Consider the following 13,761-nt stretch of genomic DNA (forward strand, 5'->3'; position numbering starts at 1 on the left):
AAGTACAATAAACTTAATGCTACTTACACATGGCTATTTTTTAAACCCGAATATGATTGCAGTCTTCTGCCTGAATCTTCTTTTCTCCTGGCTCAACATACCTAGTTCTTTTTTCTTTCCTTCCTTCCTTCCTTCCTTCCTTCCTTCCTTCCTTCCTTCCTTCCTTCCTTCCTTCCTTCCTTCCTTCCTTCCTTCCTTCCTTCTTTTCTTCCTGACAAAATTTACTGTAACCTTAACTTTATATCAAATATATAGACTTATATTTCATAATCTGATTAATAATCCATATCTTTGATAATTGAGTTATTTATGCAAACATAATCCCATTAATGGTATAAAAAGTTGATGGTGTGTTTCACATGAGATTGAACTTTTTCTGTGCTTTTTCCCCCTTTTGATTAATTAATTTATTTTTAATACATTTTGCTTTATGAATCATGTTGGGAGAGAAAAATCAGAACCAAAGGGAAAAACCATGGGAGAGAAAAAAAAACCCAGAAAAGAGAAGTAAACATAGCATGTGTTGATTTATAATCAGTCTCCATAGTTCTTTTTTTTTCTGGATGCAGATAGCATTTTCTATTGCTATCTATTGGGATAGCTTTGCCTATTGGGATTGCTTTGTGTCACTGAACCATGAGAAGAACCAAGTGTTTCATAGTTGATCATCGCATATTCTTGCTGTCATTGTGCACAATGTCTTCCTGGTTCTGCTTGTTTTGCTCAGCATCAGTTCATGTAAATCTCTCCAGGCCTTTCTAAAATCAGCTTGCTCATCATTTTTATATTCCATTACCTTTATATTTCATAGCTTATTTGGCCATTTCTCAATTGATGGCATCTACTTATTTTCCAATTCTTTGTTACCAAAAAAAGAGTTGCTACAAATATTTTTGCACATATGGGTGCTTTTCCCTCCTTTATGATTTCTTTGGAATACAGACCCAGTAGTGCCACTGCAGGGTGGAACAGAAAACACAGTTTTATAGCCTTTTGCCTATAGCTCCAGATTATTCTCCAGAATGATTGGATCATTTCACAACTTCACTAACAATGCATTAATGTCCCACTTTTCCCTTATCCCCTCCAACATTTATCATTATCTTTTCCTATCATTTTAGCTAATCTAAGAGATGTGAGGTGGTACCTCAGAGTTGTTTTAATTTGCATTTCTCTAATCAATAGTAATTTAGAGCATTTTTTCATATGATTATAGATGGCTTTAATTTCTTCATCTGAAAATTTTTTGTTTATATCGTTTGACTATTTATCAATTAAGGAGTGACTTGTAGTCTTATAGATTTGACACAGTTCTTTACATATTTTAGAAATGAGACTCTATCAGAAACACTGGTTGTAAAGATTTTTTCCCAGTTTTGTACTTCTCTTTTAATCTTGTTTCTGTTAGTTTTGTTTGTGGAAAATCTTTTTAATTTAATGCAACCAAAGTTGTTCATTTTGCCTTTCATAATGTTCTTTATTCTTCTATAGTCATAAATTCCTCCTTTGTCTAAAGAACTGGTATGTAAATTATCCCTTGCTCTCCTAATTTGTTTATGGTATCATTCTTGATGCCCAAGTCATGTATCCATTTTGACCTTATTTTGGAATGGAGTGTAAGATGTAGGTCTATGCCGAGTTTCTGACATTATTTTCCAATTTTCCCAAGAATTTTTGTCAAATAGTGAATTCTTATTCCAGAATTTGGAATTTAGGCATTTATTAAATACTAGATTGCTATAGTCTTTGATAATTGTGTTGTATGTTAATCTATTCCACTGATCCACTATTCTGATTCTTAGCCAGTACCAAATGATTTTGATGACAGCTGCTTTATTATATAGTTTTAGGTTGAGTACTGCTAAGCCACCACCCTTTGTATTTTTTTCATTAATTCCTTTGATATTCTTGATCTTTTGTTCTTCCAGATGAATTTTGTTATTATTTTTTCTAGTTCTGTAAAATTTTTCTTGGCAGTTTGATTGGTTTGGCACTGAACAAATAGACCAATTTAGCATGCCCGGTTTCTTTAACTGATCCTCAGATAATATCTGTGATTTTCTTCTAAGATGTGAGCTGACCATGGTAGAGGACTGTAGACTATCACATATTCACTTTTTGATTCCCTCTTTGAGGAACCTCATCAGCTTTCATGACACTAATTGTCACTTTTAAGAATATGACTTCCAGATTCATATATCCAGCCCTCCTCATCTCTCTCTTGAGTGCCAGATCCATATCAGCAGCTGTTTATTAGAACGCCTCAATGACCACCATGGCTAATAGAATTTGTTATGCTCCCTCACCCTCATCGAACCCACCCAAGTTGAGGGGACTATCATCCTTCCAAATTTCTAAGGTTTGTAGCCTCAATCATCCTTGATGTCACATTCCTCGGAAATTGTTGTCGATCTTGTTTTAGTCTCACATCTCTTGTAACTAATTTCTTATCTCCGCCCCATCCCCACAAAAACACATCCACCACAAGCTCTCTTTTTCTCTCACATAGGCTATGGGAATAGAATCCGGGTTGTTCTCTCTGCCTTAGGCTACTTTCCTCAACTGTCAAAGTGGTTTTCTTAAAGTGAAGGTCTGACCATATTCTTCCCCTACTCAAGGAACTCGAGCAGCTCCTTATTAACCCTAGGGTTAAATATAACCCCCTCTGTTTAGATAGCTCTGGTTCTCTTTGTCTGCCATGACACACAGTCGACTCATTGAATGTGGTGTCCAGTAAAGCTCCTAGGACTTTCTCAGACACAAAAATTCCTTGTGGAGCACCTCCTTCATCTTACACTTGCAAACTTGATTTTTGAATCCAAGTAAAAGATCCCATTTATCCCTATTGAACTTCTTCACCCTATTAGACTTAGCCCAATACCCTAGCTTGCTCCAGGACCTGACATTCTTATTTAGAGTCATATCAAAACATAGGTGTTGTGAGATTTAGGTGAGACCAGGACTATTAATAGCAAAGAAAGAAATAAGTGAATGAATGAATGAAAAATGAACATTGGAGTTTACCATTGGTGGACCCCTGCTCAAGTCAACCAATGTATGGTTTACTATAAAAACAGTCAGGGTGAGACTATTTACTTCACAAACAATACTTTTGAATAAGAAAGGCCCTCAGGAGTTGGGACAATATTATCCCTATATCATTGACTTGAACTGTTTTCTTAAGATATCAGAGGATTTGTCAAGTTTGGACAGTTTTGCTTTATCCCCCAGGGGTTAGTTGATAGAAGATCTGGGAAAGCAGATCATGACTCAGTGTAAGGAAAACTTTCCCAACATTTTTGTTTATTCCACAAGGATGCTGCTGCCTTGGGTCCCCTCATGCTATTCTGATGTCATTTCTACATGGTCTCCAGGTATTTGCAGATGAGCCTCTCCATTCAATATGCCACCAAAGATACCAAGTGACCTCCCTATCTCTGGAGATCACCACAAGCAGAGATCATATGGCCACTTCTTAAGAACAGGATTTGGACTTCACATCTGCATTGTAGTTTAGCAATCCTTTCTAACTTTTAAGGGTCTATATGGACGTGAGCAATGACAGGTCATGGACACTTGGGTGAAATCATTGGACACTACGCAGATCAAAGCTGGAAGGTACCTCAGTAGGCATCTAATCCAATCTGCACCAGAATCCAAGAACCAGAGACCTAAAGCTGGAAGGGACCAGAGAAATCATCTACTCTACTTCCTTCACTTTACACATGGGGACACTGAGGCCAGAGGAAAGGAATTTCCTTAAAGACACACAGATAATAGGTGAAAAAGCTGACTTTAGGTTTAGTACTTGCTATGTAAAATGCAGCAATGACTCCCAGGACATAGGATCATTGGACATTTATAAGAAATGCTGTCATTTGTAAAATGCTCTACTTATTTTTGAAGTATACTTGAAACAAGGTGTTAACTCAGTGGAATTAAGATAATGATTCTTGAGTTTACATGTACTTAGTACTTAATAGACTTCTACAAGATTGACACCTATTCTACAAGATTGACACCTATTCTACAAGTTGACACCTATTCTACAAGATTGACACCTATTCTACAAGTTGGCATCTATTCTATAAGATTGACACCTACTATGATGTAATTAGAGTATATAAGAGCCAACAAGGACTGGGAGAGACACATTATATCTTTGATCAGGCTCCTGGTGGCTCTCCTCAAAGTTAGCCCCAGGTGAAGGAGACAGACTGTGAAGGAGACAATAAAGACTTTTTGGACTTTATCCCTGATTATTCTTGGTGGTTACTCTTCTGATTCCAAGATCTCCAGAAAAGTAAGTAGAACCTTACATTTTGGCACCCAATGTGGGGCCAGAAAAAAAAACCTAGAAGACTCAATGGAAGAAACTGTAAAAGTGGAGCAAGAAACGCCTTTAGAGAAGTAAAAAGTGAACCTGAAGAAAACATTGATTCAGATAGTAACAGTGAAAAAAGAGAAATAGAATTAATGTCTCCAAGAGGTCGAAGGAGAATTGCTCGAGATCTAATCCCTGCTAAAAAAGAAAATGAAGAAGAAAAAATAGAAGACAAATTAAGCAATCATAATAAAGAAACTAAAGATATAGAAGAAGAATCTGGGATTGCAGAGAAAAATAAAAATAAAGCGCTACTGGGGAAAAAAACCAGATCAAAGGCAAAAGAGAAGAAAATTAGAAAGCAGGAGGAATCTGACAAAGACTTGGTTGAAGAGGAAGAGAAAAGACAAGAGAAATATGACGAATGGATGAAGGAGCAATGGCCTTTGGGCAAGGGTGGACCAAAGAGAAAACAGAAGAAAAGAACTAAAAATAAAGAAGACAGTATAAAGAATGAGAAAAAAGATGAAGAGAGACAAAAGTCAAAATGTGTTCTTTCTCCTTTGAAGTCCACCCTTCCATCAAATATGTCTTATAGTGTCACTAAGTCTTCAAATATTGAAGGGAAAGTGGGTGCCCTAACTGCACGAAGCAGTTTACCAGACAGCTCACTTCTGACAAATGGAATGGAAGGCTCTGCTACTTCAGATAATAATTTGATGAAGGAAGAATTTTCTCGAGAGATTTTAGATGAACTTGAAAAAAGTGAAAAATTTATTGATGATAAGATGGAAGAAGAAAATCCAAAATTTCCATGTGTGTTAAAAGAAAATGATAGGATTCAAGTACAGTCTTTAGAAACCCTAAAGTTGGAAATTGAAGAAAATGAACAAATAGTGCAAATTTTTGAAAACAAAATGGAGCAATTAGAAGAAATTAAGAAAAAAACAAAAAAATCTCGTAAAGCTAAAAGGAGAAAAAACAAGGCAAAAGATCTTTCTTTGAACATTGTAAACATTTCTCCACCGAGTCAGGATGAAGCAAGAAGTGAATCTTACATAGGATGCCTTGGTCTAGAAGTTTCTTCTTTAAAAAGTAAAGATTTTTCCTCTACTACCAAAGATGAAAAGGACTCATGCTCAAAAGAAAAAAAAATAAAGAGGAAAATACCAGGACAGTCATCACTAGAGAAAAAAATTCAAAATGAGACCGAAATGGAAGTGCCAGACCTTGTGTCCGAAAAACGAACCAGTGACTCTATCATATCTGAGGAATTTAAGGAATTGAATTCTGAAGAACAGCCTGAAATAGAACATGAGGAGAGGCCATCATTGATAGCAGAGTCAGAGCAACCAGTTCAGGACCTGGCCACTGAAAATTCTGACTTTCCAAATGCTGAAGAAAGGGAAAATGTCGCAGTGAAAGAAGAGGAAGAAGATATCATGCCCCTAATTGGACCAGAAACTTTGGTTTGTCATGAAGTAGACCCCAATGACTTGGATGAGAAGGATAAGAATAGAGCTGATGGGGCAGGCACAGATATACCTGACCCTGTCAGCCCTGTTCCCAATCCTCCCGCCTTGCCCTCTGCTGCACCACCTGCAGCTTCCCCACTTGCTCTCAGCCAGGAGGAGTCTCGAAGTATCAAGAGTGAGCGCGATATAACAATCGAAGTTGATAGGGTGACTAAAGAGTCTCAAGAAGGTCTCTGTGACAGCGAGTTGGCCAATGGATTTGAAGCCAGCACTTGTAGCGTGACTGTCAGAAAAAGAGAGACCAGAGACAAAGGCCAGAAAAGGAAAAGTGATGGAAACGGTGGATCGTTACCAAAAAAACAAAAACGTACATCCAAGCGAACAAGTGCTACTGTCAAAAATGAAAAGAATGGAGCAGGACAAAGCAGTGATAGTAAAGCTCTTCCTGTTCCAGCCAGTACCAGTAAATGTACACCAGTGAAGCCCCCGAAGCTTGCTCCACCTCCAGCAAGAATGATGTCACCTCCCATTAAAGATGGAGACAAGGACGAACATCGAGACAAGCATCCAAATTCAGCCCCTAGAACATACAAGTGGAGTTTTCAACTTAATGAACTAGACAATATGAACAGTGAGGAGAGGATCTCTTTTCTACAAGAAACGTTGCAGGAAATAAGAAAACGTTATATGTCATTGAAGTCAGAAGTAGCAGCTATAGACAGGAGATTAAAAAAGAAAGCTAAATTAGCATCTCATGCAAAGGTCTCATGCATGTCATCTGCTTCATCAGACACTGGAGCGAGTCCATCATCATCATCCTCTTCCCACAAAACATGCTTGCTGTAGAATGCAGGTGATAAATACTTTCTCTGCCTTCCCAGCAGTTTGCTGCCATGGACACAAATCCTTAAGCCCTAAAATCCACTGCTGGATTGTATGGTTTTTCCTTTCAGGCTGCTCGAGCTTTACTTTTGCAATTTGGGGTGACAAAAAGAGACAGTGACCGGGCTCTGTCCTCAAAGCTAGCCTCAGGTGAAGGAGACAGACTGTAAAGGAGACAATAAAGACTTTGGGATTTTGTCCTTGACTGTGCTTGTGGTGATTATTCTGCTAAAACGAAGGCTGGTCCCAAGACCTCCAGAAAGCTAACCAGAACCATCCAGGTCTCTTCTGATTTCAACCCCCCATTCATGTGGCACAATACTGTGTCTTGCTGCTCTTGGCCAAACCTCACTATAACCCTGATGTTCTTTAACCAATCTCCATGCTACTTAAGGGCCAAACCAACATGGTATCCTATAGTGGGTCCCTGGATCCCTTCCACTGTGAACGTCCCTCCCTCATCTTTTCCTTTTCTTCCATTCATCATTAACTTCACCAGTAGCCCAGCAGCAAACAGGCGTCACTCATGCTCTGTAACTATTTGTTCTCATGTCTATTGCTATTGTTTCTGGAAAGTTATCATGTCCAAGGAAAACAGCCGGACTTTGGGTGGATTCCGAGTGACACCTGGAGTCCAGTGCCCACTTAATAGCTGACGGGCACTTCTTATTAATCACTACACTGACTGTTAACCGAAGCTTGGGTGAAATAACCCCTGAATGCTCCCTCCTCGTGTCTCACAGACTCTGGACAATGTGTCCCTGGATAGAGGGGACATCCTTGAACATGCAGCTTCAGCAGCTTTTCAAGTTCAGTGATCCACCTCCCTTCGAGCTTAATGTGAGGATGGCTGGCTTCTTGCTGTACTTTTTCCTTTTCTCTTTGAAAAGAGGAAACTATCTGGAATAGGGAATGTCCTAGGATTCAGTTCTCCAGAGAACAATGGAGAGTGAAGTTTGGTTCCCCTTTCACTCAGGATCAGGGCAGTAAATCTCTGTTGCTTCCCAGGTGGCTGTCAGGCTGCCAGGGCTTTCCCCTTGATGTCTCCATGCACAGGCTGTGGGAAAAGAGCTGGTTAGGTTCCCTTGCAGGAACTTTTGGAAGTCAGTCAATGCTGAAAGGCCTTTGAACCTCACTTGGTTCATATATGGAGATGCTCAAGAGAGCATGGAGTGGGAGGTGTGAGCATCCCAACTGGAGCAGGTGCTGACCACAAAGGCATTATTAGGGTTGGGCCACCAAAGTGGGGCTGGGATAGGCGGGCAAAGTTATGTTGCCAGAGAACCTTGGCACAAGGATCATTAGAACAAGGCAGGAGGAGCCCTCGAGGATGTGCTGGAAAGACTTTCCTTAGGATATGGGTCATCATTTCCCAAGCTCTCCCCACCCATTTAGTTCCCCTCACTCATGAGAGTCAGTCTTGTGGTGTTCTAGAAGGCCTCTGGGGCGGGGGGGTAAAGAGGTAAGATCTGACTTTGACTCACAGGGCTATTAGAGGTCATTTACTTCAAGTCTTTATTTTTAGAGAGTATAAAACTGAGAGCCACCCAAGGAGCTTGAACGGCCTACCTGGGCTCACATAGAGAGGGGCAGGAACTCGGGCACAGATCACATGCTCTCATAGGATCTCAGTTTCCTCCTCTCTAATGCAAATCAATTCAATAAACATTTATTAAGTTCCTACTATATACTAGGCTCTGTACTAAGTATTGGGGCTGGAAAAAATAGGCAAAAACAGCCACTGTCATGAGCTTCCAATCTAATATGGAGACAACATACAAGCAAATATGGACCAATCAAGCTCTAGATAGCGTAAATAGGAAATGACCCCTTGAGGGAAGGCACTAGAAGGAAGCTGTCTGTTCCTTCTCGTGGACAGCTTGTATGAGAACAGGAAGAGAGGCTGGGAAGCCTTCCTGAAGGAGGTGATGTTGGAATTGGGACCTAAAGGAAGCCAGGGAGGCGTGCAAAGAGGGAGATGGGTCCAGTTAGGATCCCAGGCAGCTCGGCATCCAAGATCACATGGGCTAGGTTTTTTTGGCACTTTCCCCAAACTTTAAATCCCCCATCTGTGCTGCTTCTTCAGCAGCCTCAGCCTCAGTTTCCCCATTAAGATATTCAAGATCAACACCATTCCCAATGACCACAGAGTTAACATTACTAATAGGAGGAGCCCAAGTATGAGGGATGCCAGAGAGAAAAGCTCCTGAAAATGAGAAGGCAACACTATCAGGCAGTCAACAAGTGGAGGCAGTTGGAGTGAGATATTCTGATGCTGGTGATTTTCTCCCTCCCCCATCCCTGTGACATGGACGCTACAAGCCTGGGGAGGGACCGGACACTCTGCAGAGCTGAGTGTCCTTTCTATTGCGGCCCACTGTCCTCCGAAGGACCAGAGACATTGCGCTGACCTTAGTAACATGGGCCTGTGGCCAACTCAGCAAATCTTCAGAGAATCCACTCCGTCTGATTGCGTGAAGTAATTGGGAAAACATGAATTGTGTTTTGACCAAAATGAAAACAGGGCTAGGCTAACATGTTCTTCTTGTTCGGGTATTTTCTTTCCCTCCCTTTTCCCTTAATTTTCCCTCACCCCGCCCTGCTTCTGGAACACCAAGAACTCCTTTTTATTTACAGCATGCTTAAATTTAGGGATAATACCTTTCCCCATAGCAAGTCTTCAGTATTATTAAAATAATTATCTCTAGTATTTTTTTAATCATGTCTGATTCTTTCTCCTCTCTTTGGAGTTTTTTTTTTTTTAATAAAGATACTGTAGTAATTGCCATTTCCTTCTCCAGCTCATTTACAGATGAGGAAACTGAGGCAAGCAAGGTTAAATGACTTGCCCAGAGCCCTACAGCTATTAAGTGTCTGGGGTCACATTTGAACTCAGATATTTTGGACTCCAGGACTGATCTTGTGTCTATTTGTCCACCTAGCTTCCTATCTCTAGTTTAATTCTAGGAAATAAGCATTCAGAGCTTACTCTAGCTCAGGCTTCATATTCAACACTGGGGATATATGTGAAAGCAAAAGCAGGGTCCCTGTCTTCAAGAAGATTATATTCTAAGGAAATATAAAAGCGACCTTTGGGCAAATTGAGGCCTGGGAGGGAACTTAATTTAGAAAGGCCAAGGTCACCCACTGCATCCTGGGTCATCTCGGCTTTTGTCTTGCCATTGAAGTTTGGTGCCTCTGGAGGAGCGAGGGAGACTGGTGACCTTTTGTGCATCTCTGAGTCACTTAAATCTGATTCACATACAAGTTAAGACAGCACCCTCATGGCATCACCAATCTTCTTCGAGAACGAAGAACTAGCAAGCCCTTCCTCCGGCAGAGTTTCTAAGAGAAGGCTGCATTACCCTTGGAAGTGGATCTGAAGTTTATAGTTCTGGGTATATGTAGAAAGACACATAATTAGGAAAGCCTAATAAGTACTACCCAGAATTCCTGGAATTTTGCTCATTGATCTCTGACTCTGTCTCCATTTCTCTCTGTCTCTGCCTGTCTCTCTGTGTCTTTTGTCTCTTCTCCTGTCTTTCCTTCCTCTTTCCCTTTCTCCTCCTTCCTCCTCCCTCTATCTTCCTTCTTTCCTCTTCTACTTTTTCTTTCCCTAACTCCTTCTTCCCTCCTTGCTCCCTTTCTCTCTTCTCTCAGTTGGCTTTGCAAATTGTGCAGAACAATATCCCGGTGAGTTCTGATTGTCCTCACTCATAGGGAAATTTGGTGGATTCTGCTTCTATTGAAAATCAAAATGAACTCTTAGAAAAGAATATGCAAAGTTTGGGACTGAAAATAGAATTTCTTTATGACTTTGGGGAGTGGGTGGATTCTCAGAGTGATCCTTCCAATGCTCAAAAGCTCCAGTGGGTCTGTTATCATCATGGAGGGCATTTCCTCCAGTGATTAGAGTATAACCTTCCATGCCCACTTATTATATGTCACTGTTATCCATCTCCTCCCATAAGGAGCTCAACCCTGCTTGCTGAAGGTTTCCTCTGATCTTTCCCGGCTCTGAGAAGGTACCAGTGGAACACAAGGCTGACCACTGGCCATCTTTCCCTTTGACAATGGTTGGTGACCTCTGTTAGCCGTTCTTTACAACAGAGACCTCTACCCTGTGATCACAGGCGATCACAATAGGGAGGAGTGGATTTTCTGAAGATTACTTGCCACAAGATGGAGGAGATCCAGTTCAGAGTCCAAACGAAAGGATGATTCCTTATGGATGGTGAGGTCCTCCAGGTGCTCCTATAAGTGAGTGATATTATGTTGATCACGTCAAGACTTGGATTGCTACAGAACTTCTTGAAAGAGATCTCTCATCACTCAAAGGAGTTTGAGCTGGGCAGGTAGGTAGCATAGTGAATAGGTCACTGGACAGAGCATTAAGAAGATCTGAGTTCCAATTCTGACTCAAACATTTATTAGCTGTGTGACCTTGGGCCAGTAATTTAACTTCTGTCCTCCCTTGGAAAATGGGGATAATAATAGCACCAACCTTCAGAAGGATTACTATAAAGATCAAGTGCGGTAATTTATGTAAAATGCTTTGTAAACCTTAAAGAAAATATAAAAGATTACTATTGTTATTATTAATTTAGGGGAAAAAAGTGGATACAGATGCTAGCTATCCAGAGTATGATATGCATTGAATGGATGTTCCAGCAGTTTTGTCCATTGGCAGATAGACATCTTGGCCAGATTGAGCAGGCCGGATCGCCTTTGGAAAATTGCCATATTCTCTCAACAACACCGAATTTCCCCTAGAAATCCAAGCTCATTTCTTCAGCATAAACATTCATCCAGCACGCCTGTGAGACATAGAACTCTTCCATTTCTGAAGCATTGCAAATGATGATTACCCAGAGGGTAACAGGGAGGATCACTTTATCTAATCCTTCCCTAATTCTTTATTTTTACCATCCTTCCCATCACTCAAGTTCTGAGTCATCTTTAATTTTTTTTTCTCCCTCTGGCCCCCAATCCAATTTGATGCCAGATTTTACCTTCCATTCTGTCACAGCTCTCACCCATTTGTCTCCACCTTTTCTTCCCCTATTGCCTAATTCCAGTTCAGAATATCATTATCCCTTGTCTGGACTACAATTGTCACCTGACTTTGGTCTTTCTGGACCCAATCCATTTCTTCTCCAGACCATCGGACACTTTGTTGTCCAATGAACGGGTCTTCCACGCTAATTCTATGCTCACAAATCTCCAAGGGTTCCTCATGGTCTACAGAATGAAATACATCCTTCTTATCTTGGTGTTTGGCATCTTCCATGAGCTCGCCCTTCTTTGTCAGCTCTATTTCATGGGAATTCCCTTTATGTCTTCTGTATTCCAACTAGACTGGGCTCATTGTCCCAGATAATCTGGTCCTATTCCCTCTCAGCTCCCTTTCTCACTCAGTTCTTCAGAACCTGAGCTGCACTGACCCCAATCTCTACATTTTGAAATCTTTCTTTTTTAAAATTCTTTTTTTCCAATTAGAAGCATTTATTTTTCCTTCCCACCATCCCACTGGAAAAGAAGGAGGGAGAAGGGGACTGAGTCTTGTGGTAGTAACTGTAGCTAGTAACGGAATGAAGTCATGTGTTGACTGTTGACTGGCAACCCCTGGTGCCAAAGGTGATTCTATCGGTTCATGCCCCAGCTTCATCTATTGGATTGATGTTTGTCTTCCGCGTTATATGTTTTCCAGGGCTGATACTTGAGCTAATCCCTTGTCAGCCAGAAAAACTGGCAGAAAAATCAGGGAGCTACCTCCCATCTGACTCAGCTGAAGGGAATGGTGCTCACTGCTCTCACAGAAAGTTGTTGTTGCTCTGTAACACTCTGCAACTGACCAGCCATGGCCCCAGTGTCATGTTGAGGAGGAGAGTGTCCGATGGGGTGACTGGGTACATCCCACTGCTAAAAGTGGGGCCCTGGGCAACTCAGGAAATCTCTTTGGAGCTTGCCTCTTCCTCAGCGTTTGGAACCTGGGAGCTTCCCCCCTCCTGCAGAATCCTAATGTGGGACTCTGATACTTCAGAGGGGCGAACTCCCATCTCCACAGCTTTGTTCTGCCTTCCACAGCTAGAATTCTTTCTCCCTAACTTCTGGCTCTTAGTTACTGTGGCCAGACAGGCTCAGATCAGTACCATCAGAAAACAGGAACCAGGGGCAGCTCCGTGGCTCAATGGATAGAGCACCAGCTCTGTGTCAGGAGGACCTGAGTTCAAATCTGCCCCCAAACACTTAACACTCCCTAGCTGTGTGATCTGGGGCAAGTCACTTAACCCCAATTGCCTCAGCAAAAAAAAAAAAAAAAAAAAAAAAAGAAAAAAAAAAGGAAACAGGAACCTTTCTCTTTAGGTCTAAATCCAAACTTTCCACCCTATAAGTCTAATTATCACCCAAAACAAAAAGTTACAAACAGAAATGACTTGCTTGTTGCTTAGAACAAAGGCTGAGGCTCAAGAAGCATCACCGGAAGATTGGGTATCCAGGGATAGTAGGTTTGTCTACCTTCCATCAAGCCTAACCCAGAAGAAGCCGCTGGCCCGGGAACCTTATTGGCAGTCATGGGCTGTGGAAAGAGCTTGCTTTGGAGTGGGGCAGACTGTGTGACTCCTCCCTGGCACTCCCGTGTACTCAAGTGGATTAAGGAGTTCCCTTCAGTGACACAAATAGTGACCCATCCATTTTTCTCCTCCTGGCACTTGTTAAGAGACAGATTTGGAGATCTAGGTTGACTCCTAGTCCAAGTGAGAAAACAATAACAGCCAAGAGATCTCCTATAGCCTTAGAGTGCGTGGAGAGGGCCAGGGATTGGTCCTGGGATTTCAAATGAAATGGAGATTTCCTCCCACAAAAGACGACTAAGGTATTTATAATGATGTCCATTTCTAGGGTTCTTCAAAGCTTGCAAAGACCCTTCTTCCTAATAACCCATGAGATATGAGGTAAAAAATACCAAAATTTATAACCTCATTTTACAAATGAGGAAACCAAGACTAAAGGGATTTTTAAGTGACTAGTGATCATTTAGCAATTATCTCCTTACTCTTATTCCAGACTTCCTTCTAT

General features: G+C 41.2%; 1 protein-coding gene across 1 annotated transcript; it reads left to right on the plus strand.

Annotated features, from left to right (window-relative positions):
- Positions 1-3,558: 3,558 nt before the first annotated feature.
- On the plus strand, positions 3,559-6,656 carry LOC127561180 (AT-rich interactive domain-containing protein 4A-like). Its single transcript, XM_051996466.1, is given in 4 exon segments — positions 3,559-3,618; positions 4,292-4,400; positions 4,403-6,621; positions 6,624-6,656. Coding segments are annotated over 4 exon segments (2,421 nt in total).
- The last annotated feature ends 7,105 nt before the right edge of the window (positions 6,657-13,761 follow it).

This window comes from Antechinus flavipes, chromosome 4 (genome assembly GCF_016432865.1).
Source record: "Antechinus flavipes isolate AdamAnt ecotype Samford, QLD, Australia chromosome 4, AdamAnt_v2, whole genome shotgun sequence".
NCBI classification, from domain to species: domain Eukaryota; kingdom Metazoa; phylum Chordata; class Mammalia; order Dasyuromorphia; family Dasyuridae; genus Antechinus; species Antechinus flavipes.